Consider the following 24,763-nt stretch of genomic DNA (forward strand, 5'->3'; position numbering starts at 1 on the left):
TGAAATTGTGGCTATTGCTATAAGGAACACTGATTGTTTAGGTGTTTACTTTATTTTACGAAACACTTTACGAAATTTCCTTTGATTTTGAGCGTTATAGAGACTTTAATACATTTCTCAGGAACACATGTAAAAACGGCATATTTGTAACTAAAGACATCCCTAAAATATTGACTCTTATGTACGCAGATGACGTTGCTAATCCTGCCGATACAGTTATAAATTTACAACGATAGATTAATGTGATAAAGACATTTTGTGAAAATTCTCGGATGGCTCTGAATATGGACAAAACTGAAATTGTTGTCTTCAGAAATGTTGGACCAGTTTAATGCATAGAACAGTGGAAATATGGAACAAGTCCTATAAACATAGCCTCATTTTACAAATATATGGGTTTATTTTTTACTCCTAAATTGTCATGGTCACGATCGCAAAGAAACCTTGCATGTCAAGCAACAAAGTCTATAGTCTGTACTAGAAATTATCAAAAACAATATGGTTATTTTCATTTTAATGAGTGTTTAACATTGTTTGATTCCATGGTTAAACTATATTCTACTCTATGGCTCAGAGATATGGAGTTTTTCATTTTCGCCTATAATTGAACGTGTTCAAACGCACTATTGTAAATAGTTTCTGGGTGTTTCACGCTCGACAAACACAGATATGGTCTTATGTGAATGTGGCAGATTACCTATTAAGGTCGATTATGTGAGTCGTTTTATTAAATACTGGTGCAGAATACTCCAAATGAGTTCAAATAGGTATCCTAAATAAACCTATATTATGTTATATGATCTTGAATCAGTAGGTAGGCATACATGGGCATCAGAAGTAAAAGTATAATCCTTTGTAAGTACGGTTTTTGACTTGTTTGGCTTTCTCAAGACATCGGAGATATTGATAGTTTTATACATAGTTTTAGGCTTAGTATCAGATTGCCTTAAACAAGACTTGATAAATCATATTGATTCTTCACCTAGATGTGATCACTATAAACATTTAAAATCTTTATTAGAGACTAAAAATATTTATTAATGGACTTACCTTTTTCTCCTCGAAATAGATATACCACATTTCGATGTTCTTGTCACACATTTGCAATTGAAACAGGAAGACACTTATACAGGAATACCAAGAGCTGAGCGGTTATGTACTGTTTTAATCACAATATTGATGTTGTTGAGGATGAGCATCATGTTTTATTTGATTGTAAAAAGCACTCAGATATACTCTCATTCTATCTGCCAAATATACAACCCAATCATTTTACAGTTAATAGATTTTACAATTAACTAAACTCTGGAAGAAATTATGAAAGTCTAGCTGTTTGTAAGCTGATAAATAATATAATGAGAAGATAGTATTAATATAATGAAGATAAGTAATACTTTTGATCAATTAATAGTACATTTATCGTTGTATGTCAACTTTGTACACGACTTTGTTTTCATTCGAACGATTGTTTAGTTATATATAAAACTGCTTTTTTCTTGTTCTCCGTCTGTCAGATAACAATTATAAATGTATGTATATCTATGTTTATATTCAAGTCTATTTATATTCGTTTTGTTATGGGCCGGTGGCCTTGAATCAGAGACTGAGTAAACAAACAAAGTTTAAAGATTACATAACGGCGGAATTTTTACTGCATTAACTGTTAAAACGAAAAATGTCAAGTTACGTTTATTAGATTATAAGATCTATAACATGTGATGATGTTAATATATATTGTATAATTTAACGCAATATATATTATTACTATAATTATTGCCTTCGAACATCGCCGTTCTTTAGTAACGGCACAACAAAAATACTCAGAAAAAGTAAAAAATACACCAAATATTATATTTTAAGTTCAAACAGTATACATGTAATTGTTGGAACGCGCTAAATTTTATCTTGTTGTCGATGGGTTGAGTGAGTCGTAAATTATAATACAAGTTTACCAATTTTATTTTCAACCAATGCAAACGTCTTCTTTCAGTGACACCGATTTCTGCATCGAAATGGTGGTCGTGAAAGTGAAAGTACGCTAAATGTGTTGTTTCTTCTGAATTTCCGACGTTTTACCGTTCAACAGGGACAAAAGAACGACGTAGTTCGATGAAAACCTTAGTAAATGAAAAACGTACGTGGAGTTTATAGCATAATTCTCGTTTTATTGTGAAAAATCGACCGAAAATCGCCTTCCGTCATAACAGACATCTGGACGTCTGGAATTACACACTTCGATTTTGGGGTCATATTTGTGAAACTTTTAGCTGTTTTGGACAAACTTGGTGGATTTTCATCAAATAAAAGGTGTTTTATCATAGATGGACGCTTCCTGCTGGTAACCACAACGACATATGTGTGCATTGTTTGATCTTTCATGCTGTTGCATTGTTTTATTCAATACACCTGTGAAATCATCGTTGGATACCTTTACTCTTATTATATATATAAGGAACAAACAAACTGTGTCAGAGTTTATTTACAAGTCATCGCCGAGTCTTCAAAACAACCTTATGTGGCGACCTCGACGGCGGCTTAACGGATAAGTTTGAATGTAAAATAGTGTAATGCAGGGAAGATTTGTCTCTCCGATATGGTTCACATAATTCATTTAAGAACGGATTACTTACATAAACAATAATGGTGTAAGCGGAATTGAGCTGAAACCCTGTGATATTGAACTATTTAACGTTTTGTTCGCTGAAGACGTCGCCCTTTTTACCGAAACAATAGTTGGTTGCCAAAGACTTGATCTACTTCATGCGTTTTACTATGATTTTTATTTAACTGTAATTAACCAGAAACGCATATTGAATTATTCAAGAATGGTGGGCAATAGGTATCAAACGAGAACGAGATCTTTCAATAAACTCAAGAGTTTTGTTTTAAGGGTTTGAATAGTAAAATGTTAAAGGCAGAGATTTCAGAAAACACATTCAATTTTATGTGAAAGAAAACATAATTCGGTCACTCATGGTGACCCCTTTTTATAAATGGGGACTTCACTGTATGCACAACTGTTTAATATACTGAACGGGTAAAAAACAAACAAAGAAAGACTGCTTAAAGTCAATATTAAAATTCCCATAAATTGTTCACGTTGTACATGTATACACTTATCCAATCAGACCATCCCCCATCTGAGGGTGAGGATTTAGCATGTGATTATACCAAGCTTCACCTGGATGTGGATTGGCTGTCGTCGAAACTGGAACCAAAAATAAAACTTTGTGTATTAAAGTATTTCAATGAGCAAAACCTTTATATACAGTATTGAGGCTTTTGATATTTCAAATTGAAAGATGAGAGAGTAAAGCTGAAATGACTCAGCGATTTTCAAAACCTAATTTACATCTTTATGTGAAAGCTGTTACAAGTAATATCATCAAATCATCATCCTCATGATGATCATCATCATCATGATCATCATCATCAACATCATCATCGTCGTCGTCGCCGACATCATTATTATCGTCATCATCATCATCATCAAAATGATCAAAATCACGTTTGTTTCATTTCTTTACGATTTCACGCAATATATATATATATATATATATATATATATATATATATATATATATATATATGATTTAAAATATACTGCAGTGGTGATATTCATCATAAGAATATTAATAATAATCATAATTAACAATTTCATTATCAACGTCGGCAGCAATTGCAAATTCACCATCATCATCAAAGCTAATAAACTAAGTCAATTAGACGGCAGATGCAAAGTTAAATATACTTAAACATTTAAAGTTCATAAAAGCATTTTGTCAAAACTTGCGCTTCTGAACATTAATGCAATATTTTTAGCACTTGTTCTTTAACTATGTTTAAGTGCGATTGATAGTTCTTAAATACGTTCGTATAATTCATTGTGTCAATATTGTCATAGATCACGTGTCATTGTTGTATATAGCGGTAAACACGCTTTTTTGTTCTCCTTTGTCGGAGGAAATAAATCGCTTGTTGTGGTAAGTCTATCGTATAGCTCGACTTGCATTCAAAATATCGTAAGCACAGCTTTTAAATTATTTGTATGTGTTTTCGTGATATGCATATAAATGTATTGATATAAAGCGTATCGATAACTTGTGACTTGCCTTAAACAAAGTGCTACAAGAAGTAAACTAGAATTTATTTCATGCGAATTTTCTGTTTCCTTATTATCCTATATCCACGGCTAAATTTTACGTACCACTAAGGCAATTTAACGGTTGTTACTAATATAAGAAACACTCACCTTTATTTCCAGCAGTAGCACTACTTGCACTTGCTGTTTGTGTATGGGTTGTATCTACAGCAAATAACTAACAATAAATAGTTAGAAACCAATCAAAAATATAGAGTTTATATTTAGTGTTTACCCAGCTTAAGTATATCCTGTTCTACAATGACAATAATTGACTTTATTTGTTGCGATAAAACTGTTATTTATTCTGCGGGCCGATTAATTATCTCATCCGGCCCTCAAGCAACGATGGTATTAACGTCTTTAATACTTAAGCCCCGTTAAATGTACTTTTTATTACAGAACCAGCTTTCCGTATAAAAATCGGATTTAAGTTGTTGAGGTAAGTGTTTCTTCAATTATAAAATTGGCTGATCGATGAATCCTGTTAAAGCTCAAATAGAGGCATATATCTAATGTACAGAAGAGTTCCAGTTTCATTCGATATTTGTATTATCCAAACTGTGTGCTTCGTGTCGTTAACATTATGTTCGATTCATTCGTTGAGTTGTGGTTAATTGTATACTATTGATCACCGTTGGGTGAGACTGAATGTGGACGCAATTTTGTTTTTACGTAACGCGTTGGCCGTAACGTCTCGGGCTTTAGCTCCGGGGCCGATTTTCGATTATCAACATTTGGTCCTGCAGGGACAAACCTGATAATCATCTTGCTTTGACCGATAATCACATGCAGTCGAGTCAATTTTGTTACTATATATAGTAACATAAGTATTAATCGTGAAAAAGCATAACTGTTCCTTAGAGTTACTTCCTCGTTCCTTGAGGACCGATTATCATTTCTGGCCCTCAAGCAACGATGGTATTAACTTCATTAATACTTAAGCCCCGTTAACTGTACTATTTATTACTGACCCAGCTTTCCGTAACTTAAATTTTCATTCAATTGGTCACGCAATTTATGACGTATCTCATGTGACGTAATTTCTGTGACGAAACACAGTCTTAGCTAGGCTCTCTGATTTTAGGGACTACAATTCCGTCATGGAGGATTTATATTTGACAGTTAAATATTTTTTAGCATCAAACGAATCCAAAACTTATTTCGGATTATTTGTTTGTCATGCATTATTAGGAATCAATTTTGTGTAATCGCTCCAACAAGTCATTAGATTTCGTAAATCATGTTTTTTTGTGAAAGTGGTTAACATTCGATAAAAACGTTTAAAAATGTAGTGATTTAACATCAATATAAAATAACGGATGGAATAACAAACAAGTGATGTTTTTGTCAGAAACACAATGCTCCCTATGGCGCCGCTTTGAAAAAAAAATTCAATATATCATTTGGCAGGTTTAGAAATTGTCTCTCTTTTAAAGCTTATTACTTTCCTTGGATTTGTTTTTTGACTTTTGACATTTGACATTAAAGGATGATCTTGACCTTTGACCACTCAAAATGTGCAGCTCCATGAAAAATATGCATGCCAAATATCAAGTTGCTATCATTAATATTGTAACAGTTATGACCAATGTTAAAGTTTTGGTTAAAGTTTTGGGACACAATGACACACACAGTGACACACACACACAAACATACAATGACAGACAGGCCAAAAACAATATAGAATCTATCCCCGATCATTCAATCCGGGGGGGCATAAAAAGGACGGAATAGCACATTGTTGTTATTTTATAAATATATACATCGGATTTAAGTTGTCGAGGTAAGTTTCTTTGACTTTAACTATAAATTTTGCTGTGCGATGAGTCCTGTAAAAGCTCATATAGAGGCATAAGTCTTATGTACAGAAGAGTTGCAGTTTCAATCGATATTTGTATTATCCATACTGTGTGCTACGTGTCGTTAACATTATGTTGAGTTGTGGGTAATTGTATTGATCACCGTTGACTGAGACTGAATGTGGACGTCATTTTGTTTTTACGTAACGCGTTGGCCGTAACGTCACTTGCTTAGGATATTAGTGTTGACGAGTTTGTTAACCATGGTAATTAAGTAAGATATGCTTTTTCCGGGGCGAAATGGTTTAAAATCGTTGATTGATAATGCGTTGACTGTACACAATAATGATTGCTTATGGTTTACAGGCATTCATATGCGGGTTACAATTACAGATGTAGTCGACGCAACAATTAATTTATCTCGAGGTGGATGTTGGTACGTTTACAGTAAAACCAGTCAACAGTTTCTCTACCATTCATGTGTATGGATTTTGTTATACAATTATGATGGACGTATACTTTTATGCTTAATGTCTAATCACGAAAGCGAAACATAGATTCAGCTTGAAGTCCCATCGGTGTAAATGATCAAGCCGTTTCGTCGCTTTCACAATGATGCTATGTATTTAAACTTGAACCAATACGCAAACTTTGATTCGAACGTTTATAGCATTCAATCGATTTCAGTATGCATAGGTCGGTCGGTAAAAATGTACATGCGCAAAGTGTAGAATGTACTTAAAGAATGAGTGAAATCTTACTTGAGAAGAGTCTTTAAATATTATTCTATATAAACGAAATCGCTTAAATGTGCAAGAAATTAAGACCTCAGATTGACTGGACGATGGTAAAGAGAAAGAGTAAGCTTGAATTATTGCTGCATATATAGCAATTAATTGTGCATACCGTTTCAGTTTCTATAATATCAAATGATTCTTATGATAAAGTTTATTGGATTTGATTTCTCCCCAAAACGACTTGTTGTGAATAGGCGGCATAAACATAATAATGTCACAGAACAAAAAGTTATAACACAAGTTCCTTAACTTACTAGAAGTGTGTCAACAATAATGAATCTTGGTAATTAAACAAATGTTCACAATTATAGGTAACAATCACGCTAGAATAAATACAATACACATCAGTCAAATATAATTTAAAATGCCATTGCTTGTTTATTAATTAAGAGAACTTTGTTTAAACTTTGAATAATCAAATAATACCTACTATATTTACATATGAATGATTTCTCGGTTGAGCAGTTTGTTTTACAAAAATGTAGATCTGATGGCGTTGTCTCTAATGTGAAACATTGACCAGGGCTGCTTGAGTTTAGGTGAAGGAATGGCACGTAACTCGCAGATGTTCCTATGGTTATAATAGGATATACATATTGGTTGAGATGATTCCCGACCTTTGCGCACATATTTGATAAGGTCAGAGCATAGCCCGCATGAATTGCATGCTTTCGTTGTAAACCATTTAATGTTGGTGGATTCAATACATTACTAATTTTTGTTTGTTTTTAATTGTATGTTTTTTCTGTAAAATATTACATTTTGGAGTGATACTGATATATACACAGTCCAAATTTATAATATTAATTTAGGTTTTAATTACATAAGAATACATTCAAAACTGAAAATCCTACAAATCTGGATAATGACAGTTGTGGTTGGCAGATATTGGGGAGATAACCATGAAAGTCTAACCTTAAACATTATGTATTACAATTGTTCAAAATGTAGCAGATATTACCGTCGCTCCATTTGTAGCTATTACTTGAAACGGATAGCCCTGTCCAAAACTTTGTATTCATCAGTCCATTGGACGCAATAATCTGGTATAGATACTCTTGCTCCATTGAAGAAACAACAGACACGAGGTGACCTCCGTGGATATTGCAATAAAGGTCTGCTAAAGCACACATTCGTGATCTGTGGACCACCAATTCGTAGCAATAACCCAATAGACTCGTGTGCTTCATTAAGCTTTGTGTTTGCGGACATAGGTTGATATTTTCTGAAATTGAAATTGATGGTTACTTATGTTAAATAATTATGTGTTGATTTCCACGCAGGGTTTATTTATGTTATCCTATCATATTATTGTTTTACAATGGTCTACTATTAATTAATGATTGTTCAGCTAATTAATGAAATGTATCATTAATGTTAATTACCTGTTGCTGTAAAATTAGTAGATGTAGTTGCAATTGAAGTTGTTTTGGACGAATTTGTTGTCATCAGTGAAGTTATGGCTATATATGTATATGTATGTGCGGTAGTTGATTCGGTTGTAACAGTTGTTGAATGTTTTGAAGTGGGGATTGCTGAAGTTATTTGAGGTACAGTTGGCGTAATACTAGGAGTCTGTATCTGGCTGGCTGTTGAGGTCTTGTGTACCTCAGCTGTTATCCGAATTTTACACAAGTGTAATCAAATATCAAGTACAATTTTGAAAATCATTTATCTTCTCATCTGTCCAGTATTTGAATGATTTTAAAGTTGCTTTGTTGAATTTTACAGTAAATCAAACTTGCAGTGTCAGCTCGAAGCCCATGTGGTTTGGTAGTATACACTTCATGATTAAGTTTTTGAAAATCAGCATTTTTTGTATGCAAATTGTGTTTTTCCGTGAGTGAAAAAAGTCTTAAAAGCATTGTATAACTAAATATTACGACATCAAGCTTTCTAATAGACATTTATCGTATTTAAATTGTAATATTTAGAAAAGTCCATAACGCTTTAAATGATGTATTGGGGTTCAACAAAATGCATATTTATTTATTTTCTAAAACATACCATATTTACAGATGAAAGCCTGCGGTAAAGAACAATCACTATAGTTCCACATGCCATCCCTTCCGACAGCCTGGAAAGAACCACACTGTCTCGGCTCGTTGTTGTTTCCAAGGCTCAAAAGATGTGGTTGTATGTAAGCAGTGGTGGATCCTAGCGAAATATGTGTTTATTTAAACATCTTCTATAATGCATGCAGTTTATTTCATTTACAGTTAGATACGCATTATTCCATAATGCGTATACGTATTAGTTTTGCTGTTTTTAAGCGAGAATGATTGTACTTAAAGGGAGTATGCAAGTAATTCTTGCAATCTTAAGTCAACATATAAATATGGCCTCGGAATACTAAATAGCATAAATAAACAATCTGTATGTGGTACGAGAAATCGAATATTGTTTACTTCAGTCAATTACCTAACCGGCTGGTTAAAGCCGATGCCGACACGCTTACTTGCATTTGTTAGGAAACAAAATTGTGTCTTTGTGTCGTATGAACGAATCTGCACTAAATCTAAATTTAGATTTACATCGTACATGCATGATATACATGCTGGCGAATTCGACTGTTCATATATTTTCGATTTCTGAATTAAATATCAGGCTTATTTCGCATTTTTTGACACATGTTCTTCTTAACTTTTATTTTAATTTATATTGAATTATATGTATAATAAGTTTTTAACATATTTATATAAATTCATATATATTGGACAAAATCGGGCATGCTCCCTTTAATATATATTTCGTCAAAATAATAAAAAAATATGATTATAATTAAAAAATGTCGTAACAGTCACGTAATCGTCCCATCGATAAACTAATAAGCATATGCTGCTTAATACCGAATGTACGCGAAATTATGGGCTTTGTGTGAATATATATATAAACATGAAGGTAAACAAATCCCAAATTTCGAAAAAAAAACACTTAACCTTTCAAAGCATTAATATGCTATTGTACATTTTAATATTTTACAGAAATGTCTACATTCAAACAGACTTTAGACCCGAAGCCAATATCTGACTTCAATCGTCCAGAGATGTACGATACTGTTTACTTCTAGAATAGTACCAATGGACAACCAGCTAAATATACGTTCATTTATAATGCACCCTGTATAGTTCTCTTAATAATCAGACTTAGATTATTGGTGAATTTCAAATGAAACTTTTTTGTCACTTGCATTTAGGATCTTTTGAAAACATTAAACAATGATATTGAATATTAAGAATGGCATACAAATTACATTTAAAACGTATGTTTAAATAATGACAGGTATTTTTGTAAAACATATATACGTCACCATCACTCCATCGAGTGGTATTATCCATTGCTAATAGACCTGTCCAAAACGATTGGTTGACCAACCGGTTGTCCTTAAGAAATTGGAAAATAAATTCTTGCTCATCTATAGACGTAATTGAAAGTAGATCGCCACCCATGTGGTTACAGTAGACCTCTGCTAAATTCCGTGATCCCTTGAGATCATCTACGTATTCATAGCAGTGCCCAGTTTGTCTAGAATATGTGCTTTTCACCCTATTATTTGGGCAGAGATAACCGTCATCTAGAAATAAATCAAAACATATAAGGCTTGTTTGTTTACCTTTTTAATATTTTTGTTATATATTTGAATGCCCAATCGCTTTACCTTAAAATAGGAGTACACATTTTTTGGAACGTCCTTTTGACCTTTTATGCTTCAATTATTATTATTTGTTGTGTTTGATATTGATATCTGCTTTTATTTTTTTTAAATGAAATCATTATAATTGTAATTGAAGTTCACTTCTTTTGCGAACACCAAAGAATCATTTTTGAAAATCAATACATATTAAAAGTTATTGCAATTCCTAAAAGTACGATTTTTATAAATTAAAAAACAGAAGTAGTTACAACCCGAAGGTCACTGAACGAAATAAACCTGGTTTCGGAAAAACTTAATAAAGGCCAAGTATAATAATATTTTTCTAAAAATAAATGTTACAAATACATAGGTGAATCACAGCGACATGTTATTGCAATACATTGGTGTAAATATTGGAAATGTTTGTTGAAGTTGTGAATGCTTAGCATGAAAACGGTAATTTTTGTAACGGTTATGCTTCAACAAATCTGTAGTGTATTGAAACATAACACGTATAACATGAACTGCTATGAGTAAAAAAAATTTGTAAAATTATAAAACATGTTGATATGGTTTACTTACGAGCGGTTGTTGCTGCCAAACACGATTGGACATTTGTGTCGGAATTTGTTTGAACAAATCCTAGCTGTTAAACATAATTGTAGATAAACGGTATGAACATATATAATAGCATTACCTCTGAACAGATATGTCCCAGTGAGTCAGAAATATCCCATAAAAAGAAGTAAAGCTTATATTAAGGGTATGGCATAGTTGCAAGCCCATAGCTCTTCATGTTTCAAGTAAGAAGGAATAAACGAAAATACTCATTTAAAAACTCTTTTAAATATTAATGCTCTGTATAATTAAAAGCAGAACGGTTTGCTCAAAGGTCAAGGTTGCATATTAATTAATATGTCAATCTAGCGATTTAGGTTGTGAGAGGTCCAACAAAATCAGAGCAACATAAAACCTTATTCTGTAGGTGTGAACGTACCTTTTGTTCAATCAATACAGCCATCCAATTGTTTTTCATCTGAAGAAATCGAACAAAGACTCCTGGCTTGCATTCATTGAAACGGATGTGACCTATGACCAACGATCCAGTGTAATCCTTTAATTTCAGACCACAGATGTCGTTTAGTAGTACATGATGCTTTTGGTTTTTAATATAAAAGTCATTCGAAAAATTATAATTTAACATAGTTTGAAACAAATATCCCATCAAATCAAAATATGCAAAGACGATTAATATGTTAACTCTTGATCAATGATGTGTGGGTTTTTTCAACTTGTTTATTCATTGGATAATTTTAAAATAGATGACCAAGGATGTTTAACGTACCAGCTCGTAAACCGGAAGCCTGTCAACGACACTGCATACACACTGATTGTCAGCTAAGCAATTATGTAGAACAACACAGCTCAGTAATATTATCACAAGTATGTGACTTCTAAAATTGAAGACGATATATCGTATAATCGTAATGTCATGCGTTACAAATCAATTTAACATTCAGTAAAACAACATTCATCACAGCAGGTTACATGTTCTCATATAGGTTTCATTTTTTAAAGAATGTTAACGTTTTAAAGCATCATGTTGGCATCGCAATGATGCCGTATTGCCGCTAATAAAAACTCAATTATAGTTATAATATTATATAATATTCCTATTCGAGTAAAGCTCAAAAGTTAAGTTAGATACAACGTAAAACGTAAACATATGTTAATCGTATGAGCGTAATTACCGAAAGTTGAACACCGCCATTTTCCTTATCTGAACATTGACCGACGTGTACATACATGAATATCTACGTAAAAAAGCGAATTTAGACATTGTTATCGAAAGGAAGCTACACATTAACACACGTAAATCGCCTGTACATTTATGATGTTTATGTGTGTGGTATGCTTGCAAAAGAATAATCAATCTAATTGAAAAAAAAATCTAGTCGTTCATAAAAAAATTAACAACGAGCATAGACGATTGGTTCATATGTTCATGCCAATCTAACAAACTTTCATGTGCTCATCACTCAGGACGAACAGATTCATGACTTGACGATGGTTAATATTCGTTATCACAATTGTACATTTCTTAAACACAGGAAAATAATTTCTTCATCGATAATAGTGATGCAGTTTTAAACATAACTGATGTATTTAAAATTCATAGCCAGGTACATAAAAGTGAATTTTCATTTAATTTGATTTGTGACATAAATGATACTCGTGATTGTATATGCATTAAACTATTATTTCTAATTTATATTAAAGTAAAGGACTTAATTGTAACAAACCTTGCAGACGTAACTCATTATCAGCGAACGGAATTGTTAGAAGTACTTGCACACGATTAATTTCAAGACGTTTAGTACCACAATTACTTACTATGGTGTCTTAAACATAACACCCCTGGCACCTTTATTCGACAAAGCACAGCTTAGCCAGTGGGCGAGTCAGTGCCCCAGATAAGCTGCGTATATGCATCTTTCACCCTATTAAAATGTTTAAAAACGCAAAGAAATACAATATCATGCGTATTGGAAACGCAACCAATTTGACTTTTACGCACATTCCTAAAATTCAATGCGTACGATACAATAGCTTCAATAAAAAATTCTTTGCTCATTTTCGGTATATCCTCTTTGCAATTATAATCTTAATGCGACGTCGCTCTAATTCAGCAAACGTCTGGATGAAGAGCAGAAAAACAATCACAGTTATTCAAACGCTCTGCGGACTAGATTTCATAGTTAATTACAGCATCTGACCAAATTATTTATGGCAAACATGCGTTTACATCTGATTTAATCTGTTGCTCTTTGTGCATGTATTTTGTAAAGCGTCTGTACTTTCAGTTTCTACAACGATGCGAAATAAAAATGTTGAAGAGAGGTCGAAAGACGTCTGCGATTGTTGCGCCAAAATATCAATCGATCGAAAACTTTTTGAACCAAGAAAGCAAGAGCCATAAAGTGACAAATCATTCGTGTTATTATTTTTTTTGTAAGTTTGATGTTTTTATTATGCACAGTTTCAAGAACTAAAGATGTTATGAAACATCAGTTTATGACAGTTAGTTATAACAGTTTAAAGTTTTATTGAATCAATAAAAGTGTGCAGCTTCAACAGAAGTAATCTGAATCTGAATGGATACGTTGAAGTGACCTGGAAGATTGGCTTTCATTCAACGGGGAAAGCAGTAAAGATTTTAAGGTACGAATTTTTATAACTCATTTCACCCTATTTCAAGACTGAAATCACCCTATTTTTTTAAAATCAATGGGTAAAAACCCTATTTCCCAAATAATTATCTGGGGCACTGGGGCGAGTGTTCGAAAAAATGCTTTCACATTAATAAATATTTAGTAGTATTTATACATTCAGTTTACAATGTTATTGTTTAATGTTCGAGCAACACCAGTTTTGTTTTTACCATTCGTGTTTGAATATATACTTGTGCAGAAATCACTCTAACGTCCTTAAAACCGGTACACATATGTCCTTGTTATTAATTTATATATCAGCAACTGATGTTTCTGATTAATCAACTAATATTGCGAAAGCTAATTTCAATTACTAATAACATACTTTGTTGAAAAAACTCACATTTTCAATCACGTCAGGTAATTCAGCACGTAGACAGCACTAAATAACATGTGTCATGCGCCAAGTGGCGTGTAACTGATTTTTTTAAAACTCTTTTTAATACGATAAGTTTGACAAGTTACATGAAAGGTTAACTAGTTTACCGGAGTTGGTTGAGCAGTAGAACGCCCAATTAAAATGCCAGATATGTTTGTGTTACCTGTATCTCGAAATAATAATAGCTGCAAACACGTAATTACAAAAAAGTCAAAGTTGTTATGTCTATTAAAATTGTCAATACAATAAAAAGTACCAGTAAATCGCAGTGATTATAAAAATCCGTTATGGGAAAAAATATCAATAATGAAATGTCATTAGTTTTACGTAACATGAAAGTTTCTCTTCGCAAATAAATGGCAGTAAACATATTTTGTGTTTACTTCTTTGTGCTGACGTATATGTGTTGTTGTTTTTCAGTACATGTTTTTTATGTATCTCATTATTAAAATGTTTGACAAAGTCAACGGTAATGTTGAATTTAAGATGATTATTATTTTTAAAGGTAAGGGAGAGATGTTTTTACTTGACTACAATTTGGCGACCATAAATTGTTGTAGAGTGTTGTGTTGCATTCCTCTTTCCCTGTTTTTTTATTGTTAAATACTGTCCTTTTACAATTCTTTTATAAGATTTCAAATTTACCGGTATCTAAATAAACAGTAAGGACTTCTGGTCACACACCTCATAATTTTAAAACAGTTCACAATATCACAATAACAAAACCAACGACAACAAACTAAAATAATAACAGCACATGATACAATTATGGGTTGACGATGAAGACGATGATGCCCCAGCTTTGATTGTATACATCAAGGCAGGAGTAAAAAGATTTCTTTCTTTATGAACAGCAATGAAATTACAACACCATCTTACACTGAAATCAACAAAGTAAATGTAAAGTGCTTTTGTACATTTACCTTATTTAAAAACGCGCAAAATTTGATATTGTTTTATGACGTCCTACAATCACAAACATTGAATAGGCTTCTCATATAACCTAGTTTGGTCCAGCATATTACATGGGTCTAAAGAAGTTACTGTAGTAGTTTTTTCATCGTCCGTCTTCCTTTTTCAGAGGGGGGGGGGGGTCTGTCAGTCCACATTACATGTTTACTGTACCATTTTACCTTAGGGGTATTGTAATATCACTTACGGTTATTATTTCCCATGATCAGACGATGTGTTGGTTAAAAAACAATGCTGCTTGATAAAAGATCATCGTCGCAATTAAACGTTAAATGTTAGAACAGTAATGTTGGTTTTGTAAACAATCCAATATTGTGTCTTATGACTATTATTACAAGCGAACATGTGTAACTAAACTCACGAAGAGTGTGATGAGTTGTTAAATATAGGTCCTATTTCCAGCAATTTAAATCCGCCATCTTCATAGATCTCTTCTTTTTATGTATTGAACTAATGCATATATTTGTTAAAATTACGTTCATTAATATTGATAAGTTTGGTAAATCTTTACCAAAGTTTATCAAGATCGATACATAAATGGGGTATCTGGAGTGGTAACAAGGTTGTTTTTACTATTCGAAATGATGACATAGTTTTTGGACATACATTACTCAAAATCGAATTCGGCCAAGATATCGTCATGATGAACATTTTGAAAGTTTCATTTAGATTGGGCCATAACTGCCGTCTGGAGTGCTACAGATTTTTCGAAGATATGCCTTCAATGCCTAGCTAAGGGACACTCATGAACAAGAATCGACCTTGAAAATATATTTAACAAGAGCACCGCCATGCGGGTGCAGACCGCTCATCTATTTTTTTTTAAGGTGAAGGGACCTATCTCAATACTTGAATAAAAAAAGATGGAGGGGTGGGGTGGGGAGGGGTGTATAGTGTGGGGGTGTGTTCATTTATTACATTATCTTCCAAAACTAATAAATAAAAATAAAAAAAATCTTTTTTTTTGGGGGGGGGGATTCTAGTTTGGGATAGTTGGACGGTCTTTCAACAATAAAATAATAAAAAGAAATATTTTAAACCATGTTTTAAAAAATGAAACAAATTATTATTTTATTTTTTGGGGGGGGGGGGCATGGGGGATGGTTTGGGTGGAGTCTGTTGTAGTATGTCAGGTAAGAGTTGTTTTGTCAAAGTATTAATAAAATCTGATCATAAATAACGAAGTCATGGCAATTTTCGCAAAATTTAATTATTTGACCTTGAGAGTCAAGGTCATTCAAACGTCAAGGTAAAATTTAACTTTCCAGGTACAGTACCCTCATGATAGTATGAAAGTATTTGAATTTTGAAAGCAATAGCCTTGATACTTAAGAAGTAAAGTTGATGTAAACACAAAATTTAACCATATATTTAAAGTTACTAAGTCAAAAAAGGGCCATAATTCAGTCAAAATGACAACAAGAGTTATGCAACTTACCCTGTAAAGTCCCCTTATGATAGTTTGTGAGTGTTTCAAGTCTGAAGCAATAGCTATGATACTTTAGAAGTAAAGTGGACCAAAACACAAAACTTTTCAATTTTCTAAGTATAAAGGGGCCATAATTCTCTCAAAATGCCGGTCAGAGTTACATAACTTTGCCTGCACAGTCCTCTTATGATAGTTAGTATGTGTCGCAAGTATGAAAGCAATTGCTTTGATACTGTAGGAATTAAGTGGACCTTAACACAAAACTAAACCAAATTTTCAATTTTCTAATTATAAAAGGGGCACATAATTCTGTCAAAATGCATGCCAGAGTTATCAAACTTTGCCTGCCCAGTCCCCTCATGATAGTTAGTAAGTGTACCAAGTTTGAATGCATAAGCTTTGATACTTAAGGAATATAATGGACCTTAATACAACACTTAACCAAATTTTCAATTTTCTAAGTATAAAAAGGGTTCATAATTCTGTCAAAATGCACGACAGAGTTATCTAACTTTGCCTGCCCAATCCCCTCATGATAGTAAGTAAGTGTACCAAGTCTGAATGCAATAGCTTTGATAATTTATGAGAAAAGTGGACCTAAACACAAAACTTAACCGGACGCCGACGCCAAGGTGATGACAATACCTCAATTTTTTTTTCAAAAAATAGGTGAGCTAAAAATGAACATTCTGAAAAAAGAATCATCAAAATTGAGTCAAAATCGTGGCTTCTACATTATCAACAAGGATTTTCTATGTTTTGGCAAGGTTTCTTAATTTTTGGGGGCACATGACTCAGATTCAAACCTAGCCTACACATTGCCAAGATAAACATTATGACCAAGTTTCATCAAGAGTAAGTCATAAATGTGGCTTCTTGAAAGGAAACAATGTTTTTCTAAGACTTGAACTTGTTACCTTGTTTGTAATCACACGAGACCCACACTTGAACTCGACATTTTTATTGTAAACAATCTGACATTGAGTCATTAATGTGGTTTCTAGAGCGGCAACAAGATTATTTCTAGATTTTACCGTATTACCTACATTTTAAGCACGTGGCCAATGTGATATTGGCTTAGATAGACATTTAAAAATCCTTTGAAATGATATACTTTAATCAACCGTCATAATTTGAATGAAACTACTGTTTGTTGCGAAAATAGATCAGCCTTGCTTGTACCAAAATACAAGATGGTTTGTCCTCTGCTTGCGCAATCCAGGATAGGTATATTGATCCACTATAGTAAAATGTTAAGCTTTAGTTATTCGCTGGTGGGTTCTCATTATGTCAGTCATACATTAAGAAACAACAGCTCTGTTGTTGGAAAAACTTGGACCACAATTTTGTAAAAAAAAAGCAAATGGGGTGAAATAGTTTATTGCCATATTTATAATTACAACTTTCAGTATTTTGACAATTCCTTTCTTTGTAACTTTCAAAAACAATATCTAATTAAACCTTAATCATCAACAATGTCTAACATGTAATTGTAGGCCTAAAACAATTCTGTTGTTTCCACTAACCTGGCCTGCCCTTATAATAATGGCAATCTTAAACTTTTTTTGGGTTTCTACCATTAAGTTTTTTATTAATGTTTCAATGGAAGAAATGTCATTGTCATCAGAAAAAAGACCCCCCACCCCTTCTCCAAAAAAGAATTTGGATATATTACATATACCATTTTTCAGATATGTTAGTGGAAAACAACTTATTTGTTTGGACTTACAAGAACTGTTTAAAAAGACATCGGATTCCATTGTAACAGAACTGTAGCATCATAAATCATAATGCAAGATAAACTAAAAGTTCAATAATAAATGTCATGAACAATACTACAGGCACATGATCCATTTACCTGATATTAATTGTTTACAAGTTGAAAAAATTCATCTGAACTTATAACTAAACTTTATTTTTGTTTACATTTCTTTAAAAATTAAACTGCACAAAAATACAAAAACATATAGTTCATTTACTGTAGGAAGTCAAAAACAACCTCAATAACAAGCATAAAAAATGACTAAAATAAGTAAAACTACCTTGTAAAAAACAAATTCAAACACACAACTGTTTTGTAAAGAAATCAGTTAAGGGTCAAGGAGACACTCAAAGCCAATATTAAACAAGAGGGCCTGAAAGGCCCAAGGTATCCCCCGCAACATATGCTTTGATTGAGGATGGGTGCAAATTGGACGGATGAACATAATGATAGATGGACGGACGGAGGACAATAACACAAAACTAAGACAAAGGAAGGTTCTTAAGCCTTCACAATTTATTTAGGTGAATTAATAAGTCATGTGTTTTCACAAAAACGCGCTTCCAAGATATGGCTCCGGACACAAAAATGCCTATTATAGTAAAAAGCATTTTTTCAAGATACAAAGGGCCATAAGTCTGTTTTTAACAGATGGTGTACAATGCCATTTGGCGTGCATCATCCTCTTATGCATATATATATACTCATACCAAGTTTAAATGAAATCCGCCAAAGCACTTCCAAGATATGGCTACGGACACAAAAGTGCCTATAGTAAAAAGCATTTTTTCAAGATACAAAGGGCCATAAGTCTGTTTTTAACAGATGGTGTACAATTCCATTTGGCGTGCATCATCCTCTTATGCATATATATACTCATACCAAGTTTCAATGAAATCCGCCAAAGAACTTCCAAGATATGGCTCCGGACACTCAAAAGCATTTTTTCAAGATACAAAGGGCCATTAGTCTGTTTTTAACAGATAGTGTACAATGCCATTTGGCGTGAATCAACCTCTTATGCATATATATACTCATACCAAGTTTAAATGAAATCCACCAAAGAACTTCCAAGATATGGCTCCGGACACAAAAGTGCCGGACGGACAGCCGGACGGACGGACAACGCCAAAACAATATCCCTCCGCCTCTGGCGGGGGATAACAATCAGATGGAATTTGTTTTATCCATTTCTTTACAAGCATAATTAAATTAATTATTGAGGGTCCTGACTAATTATAATGGCCAATGTTATAGATGTTCCTTTTTGTTCCCTGAACACTTCGTTTAACTGACAGACATCAAGAGACTGACCATATTCATTTTTGTATCTATTGGAGTGTTGAAAACCAAAGACTTCATGATAAACATGCCAGTCCACTTCTTCAGCAAGAATATATTGGTGTTGTTTAGACAGATTAATTAACAATATACAGACATACAGGTTTTCTGTTTTGGCCATTTTGGAAAAATTCAATATTAAAGAAATGTGTTACATACATGTACAACAAACACAGACAAACATAATGACACAATATAAAAACACAATAACGAAAACATGATATTGAAATGATATTGTTTCTCTATTTTTTGTCTTACTATAAAACAGGTGACTTGTGATTTAAGTGGAATGTCAAAGAATGTTACAATGGTTTTTGTTTAAATTCTTAGTGATGAAATAAATAAACAAAAGGGTTATGATGGCCCTGGGCTTGAAATGTCCCACAGAACCAGGACAAGGACAAACTACCATGTTCTTTAACAACTCAGAGATTTTTGTTGAAGGGGGTCACCCAATGAAAATTTCTGTGACATTATTTTCAAAAAAACATTTTAGTGAAATTATTTTGAAATCTTAACAACGGTTTGTGAGATGATTTTATGAATGTTTCACAATACAATGCCATGCAACACTACACAAATTGATGAAACACAACTCATGTCAACAAGTCACAACAACACAACTCAAGTCACAAGTCAAAACAATACAACTCAAGTCAAAACAACACAACACAATTAAATTTGACTTGTGTTAACACAATACAAGTTAACACAATACAACACAAGTAAACACAATACAAAAATTAAAGAAATAGTAAACATTAAACTAGAGCTTTGTCACAGACATGTATACATGTATACCCCCACATGCTGCATTGACACAGAATATTTTGCATGCTGTCGTCATAAAACAAGAGAAGCTAATTTATTGTGATTTTTAAGAATTATTATGCCATTATCATTTATGGCCATTTTGACCACACCGTCCAATGATGGTGAACAAATGTGCCAAATAATTTTAAAATCTCAAAATGAACGACATAGTTACGGCCTGGACAAGCTCATGTATGGCCATTTTTTACCTTTGAACTCAAAGTGTGACCTTGACCTTGGGGATATGGACGTAATTCTTTCGCACGACACACCTTCCAATGATGGTGAACAAATGTGCCAAATGATTTTAAAGTCTCACAATAAATTACAAAGTTATGGCCCAGACAAGCATTTGACCTTTGAACTCCTTGGAGATATCGACCTACTTCTTTCCCATGACACACTGTCTGATGATGGTGATCAAATATACCAGGTCATTTTAAAATTTAACGATAAATGACATACTTATGGTCAGGACAAAGTTTCTGTTTAAAACGCACTAAGTGACCCAGTGACCTAGTTTCTGACTCAATATGACCAATATTCAAACTTGGCCTAGACATCATCTAGATACAACTTGTGACCAAGTTTGGTGAAGATAGGATGAATTTTTGGGACAAACTGACTGACAAAGTGACTCCTCTTTAGCCCCCATTACCAATGGTAATGGGGGTATAATAATACTAATGTCTGATTAGTCACTATTATTCAGTTCGATTAAATATTTTTACTGACAATGGTCTATTACAGTATGGAAAGTGACAGCAAATAGTAGTTGGCCTAAATGATATTATATAGTTGTTTAGTAATAAATTTTAAAACAAAACCATTTTTGCCGGATTTAAAATCCATTTACAAAACAAAACAAAATGTTAACTTGTATCTGAAAACCTGCTATGAGTTGAAATGTAACAAGGGCTGTTTGTAAAACATGCATGCCCCCCATATGGGCTGTCAGTTGTAGTGGCAGCCATTGTGTGAATATGTTTCTGTCACTGTGACCTTGACCTTTGACCTAGTGACCTGAAAATTAATAGGGGTCATCTGCCAGTCATGATCAATGTACCTATGAAGTTTCATGATCCTAGGTGTAAGCATTCTTGAGTTATCATCCGGAAACCATTTTCCTATTTCGAGTCACTGTGACCTTGACCTTTGACCCAGTGACCTGAAAATCAATAGGGGTCATCTGCCAGTCAAGATCAATGTACCTATTAAGTTTCATGATCCTAGCTAGGCGTAAGCATTCTTGAGTTATCATCCAGAAACAATTTTACTGTTTCAAGTCACTGTGACCTTGACCTTTGACCTAGTGACCTGAAAATCAATAGGGGTCGTCTGCCAGTCATGATCAATGTACCTATGAAGTTTCATGATCCTAGATATAAGCATTCTTGAGTTATCATCCGGAAACCATTTTACTGTTTCAAGTCACTGTGACCTTGACCTTTGACTAGTGACCTGAAAAGCAATAGGGGTGATCTGCCAATCATGATCAATGTTCCTATGATGTTTCATGATCCTAGGCGTAACCATTCTTGAGTTATCATCCGGAAACCATTTTACTGTTTCGAGTCACTGTGACCTTGACCTTTGACCTAGTGACCTGAAAATCAATAGGGGTCATCTGCCAGTCATGATCAATGTACCTGTGAAGTTTCATGATCCTAGGCCTAAGCATTCTTGAGTTATCATCCGGAAATCATTTTTTCTATTTCGAGTCACTGTGACCTTGACCTTTGACCTAGTGACCTGAAAATCAATAGGGGTCATCTTCCAGTCATGATCAATATACCTGTGAAGTTTCATGATCCTGGGCGTAAGCATTCTTGAGTTATCATCCGGAAACCATTTTACTATTTACTAAGCGTTCTTGAGTTATTATCCGGAAACCATCTGGTGGACGGACCGACCGACGGACCAACCGACAGATGTGCAAAACAATATACCCCCTCTTCCTCGAAGGGGGGCATAAATATTGAGGAAATAAGTTTGAATATGATCTGCTCAATATTAAAAAATGTTGTTTTTTGCACCATTTCCATAAAGTAACAAGAGCTGTCTCCATAGGATGACATATGCCCCTGAAAAACACTTTGATAGAATTTATGAGCAATTTTCCTTAATGCAGATTTCGAAACCTAAACGCGGACCCTAAGTTCAAGGTCAAGGTCAAAGGGGTCAAAATTTGTGTGCATATGGAAAGGCCTTGTCCATATACACATGCATACCAAATATGAATGTTAAATCTGAAGCTACATAGAAGTTATGAGCATTTTTTCAAAAAAGTGTGACAGACGGACAGACAGTGCGATCACTATAATATTATGCCCTCCTTCAGGGGAATAAAAATACTCAAATAATAAGTAAACAAGAGCTGTCACCAAAGGATGACTTATGCCCCCTATAAACGCTTGATAGAAGTTATGAGCTTTTTTGGAAACCTAAACGCAGATTTCCAAACCTAAACGTGGACCCTAAGTTCAAGGTCAAGGTCACAGGGGTCAAAATTTCTGTGCGTTTGGAAAGGCCTTGTCTATATGCACATGCATGCCAAATATGACATTGCTATCTGAAGCAACATAGAAGTTATGAGCATTTTTCCAAATCTAAACGCAAAGTGTGACAGACAGACGGACGGACAGCCCGATCACTATATGCCCTCCTTCAGGGGCAAATTTTTTTATATATATTTTGAGTAGTTTATGTTAGACTTTTCCAGCATTCATCTGGCTGTTTAGACTTCAATTTCTGCGCTAACTGATGTAGCTGACACAGGATTCATTTGACTATTTAGAATGCCGTTTCTGTGCTGACGGATGTAGCGGATACAGGATCCATTTGACTATTTAGAATGCCGTTTCTGCGCTGACGGATGTAGCGGATACAGGATCCATTTGACTATTTAGAATGCCGTTTCTGCGCTGACGGATGTAGCGGATATAGGATCCATTTGACTATTTAGAATGCCGTTTCTGCGCTGACGAAAGTAACGGATACAGCAAGGTATCTTAACCACAATCACAGTCAGCACTACCCCTGCCAGGAAACTGAAGACACACCAACCAGCAATTGCTAAAAATAGAAATGTAATTCTGATTATAACTTAACAAGTATAATTATACATCTTTGAAAAAACAAGAGGGCCATGATGGCCCTGTATCGCTCCACTGTTTTTTCTTTGCGAAGAAAACGTGCAATGCGCATGGGTTGAAATGTACTCAAGCATTTGACTTTCTCTTTCTATCCCTAGTCCCACTGGGGGTTTAAAGTTGGAAGGGTGAGCATTTTTATACATGGAAAAAGTTACTACCGTGTTAACTAAACAGACTTAAAAGCCCGGGAATTGTTGCACAGGTCCTTTGCTTATAACGTAGGTACATTTATCTCTCCAAAAGATATTGTCGTTCTTTCTATGTCACATATTTTTAGATGCTGAAGATCAAATCTACGCATTTGATCTGAAACAGATTCACAAGACCCATAGTAATCAAAATGCCTTAACCCAACGACACATTTTGGACTTTCCCAATTTGAAAGAGGTTGCAGACGTCAATTAAATTAAAATGGAATATGAAGGAAATGATCAGGTAGGGTAGAAATCATTGTGATAAAAGGAGAAATTGCTCATCAACCCACACATCCCTAAGACCAACAGGCCTGAGAATATTATGATAATCTAAAGATTATTTCTTTATATTTATATATGTATTTAATTAAGTAATACATTTGACTTCTAAGATCAATTCATAACTTATATTAAGAAAATTATAAATTGGTCAGAAATATATATGGATTGTTGAGCAATTGACAATCATATCCACAATTCATGAGTCACGATTCACAAATGGAACAATGAAACATAAGTGATTAAAAAGCAGCATATACGATAGTTAAGAACATTGCACTTCATTAATTTCAACACCTTCTCTTGGATACAAAGTTTGAGTTTACCGTGCAGTATCATATATTGACTTTTCTTGAAATAATTATGTTCATGGAAGTTGTGTTTTTAAAATCAATAACATATTATAAAACTGGTTTAAACACTACACAAGACATGAAATTAACATGTCATCCAAAATATTTTCATCCGGATATATGGTCACTTTCGACATAATAAAATAAAACCCGACTTTTAACAGTTTGTAAAAAAAAATAAAATAACACATGTTCTTACTTCAATGCCTTTGTAAGCAGTCACCATCTGACCTAAAATGGCACTAAATGACAGGGTTTTATCTTATGTTTTCAAGATGTTGATGTTGTTGGTCACAGCCAAACGACCGCAGTAATCTCCACTGGTAAACGTCATATGTTCAGTTTTGTGAGCCCCGGGGCCGGGTCAAATTTGAGCCCAGGGGAATAATTTGAACAAATTTGGTAGAGGACTATTAGATATCACTACATACCAAATTTAG

At 33.7% G+C, this 24,763-nt stretch overlaps 1 protein-coding gene across 1 annotated transcript; it reads right to left on the minus strand.

Moving 5' to 3' along the window:
• Nucleotides 1-3,116: 3,116 nt before the first annotated feature.
• On the minus strand, nucleotides 3,117-12,154 carry LOC127831221 (uncharacterized). Its single transcript, XM_052356208.1, has 10 exons — nucleotides 12,126-12,154; nucleotides 11,720-11,828; nucleotides 11,372-11,488; nucleotides 10,957-11,020; nucleotides 10,051-10,314; nucleotides 8,748-8,897; nucleotides 8,126-8,353; nucleotides 7,702-7,965; nucleotides 4,253-4,306; nucleotides 3,117-3,208 (listed from the first exon to the last, which is right to left on the minus strand). Exons 1-10 carry the CDS (start codon nucleotides 12,143-12,145, stop codon nucleotides 3,117-3,119), a joined length of 1,362 nt encoding a protein of 453 aa, XP_052212168.1. The 5' UTR covers nucleotides 12,146-12,154.
• Nucleotides 12,155-24,763: the final 12,609 nt, after the last annotated feature.

This window comes from Dreissena polymorpha, chromosome 5 (assembly GCF_020536995.1).
Source record: "Dreissena polymorpha isolate Duluth1 chromosome 5, UMN_Dpol_1.0, whole genome shotgun sequence".
Classification (NCBI taxonomy): Eukaryota; Metazoa; Mollusca; class Bivalvia; order Myida; family Dreissenidae; genus Dreissena; species Dreissena polymorpha.

What these genes read in the sequence shown, in the direction of transcription:
- LOC127831221 (XM_052356208.1), bottom strand. Translation starts at nt 12,145, where the DNA reads ATGGCGGTGTTCAACTTTCG. An exon ending in TACCACTCGATGGAGTGATG is followed by an intron (nt 8,898 to 10,050) that starts GTGACGTATATA and finishes ATATTTCGCTAG; the next exon opens with GATCCACCACTGCTTACATA. An exon ending in GGCTTTCATCTGTAAATATG is followed by an intron (nt 8,354 to 8,747) that starts GTATGTTTTAGA and finishes TTCGGATAACAG; the next exon opens with CTGAGGTACACAAGACCTCA.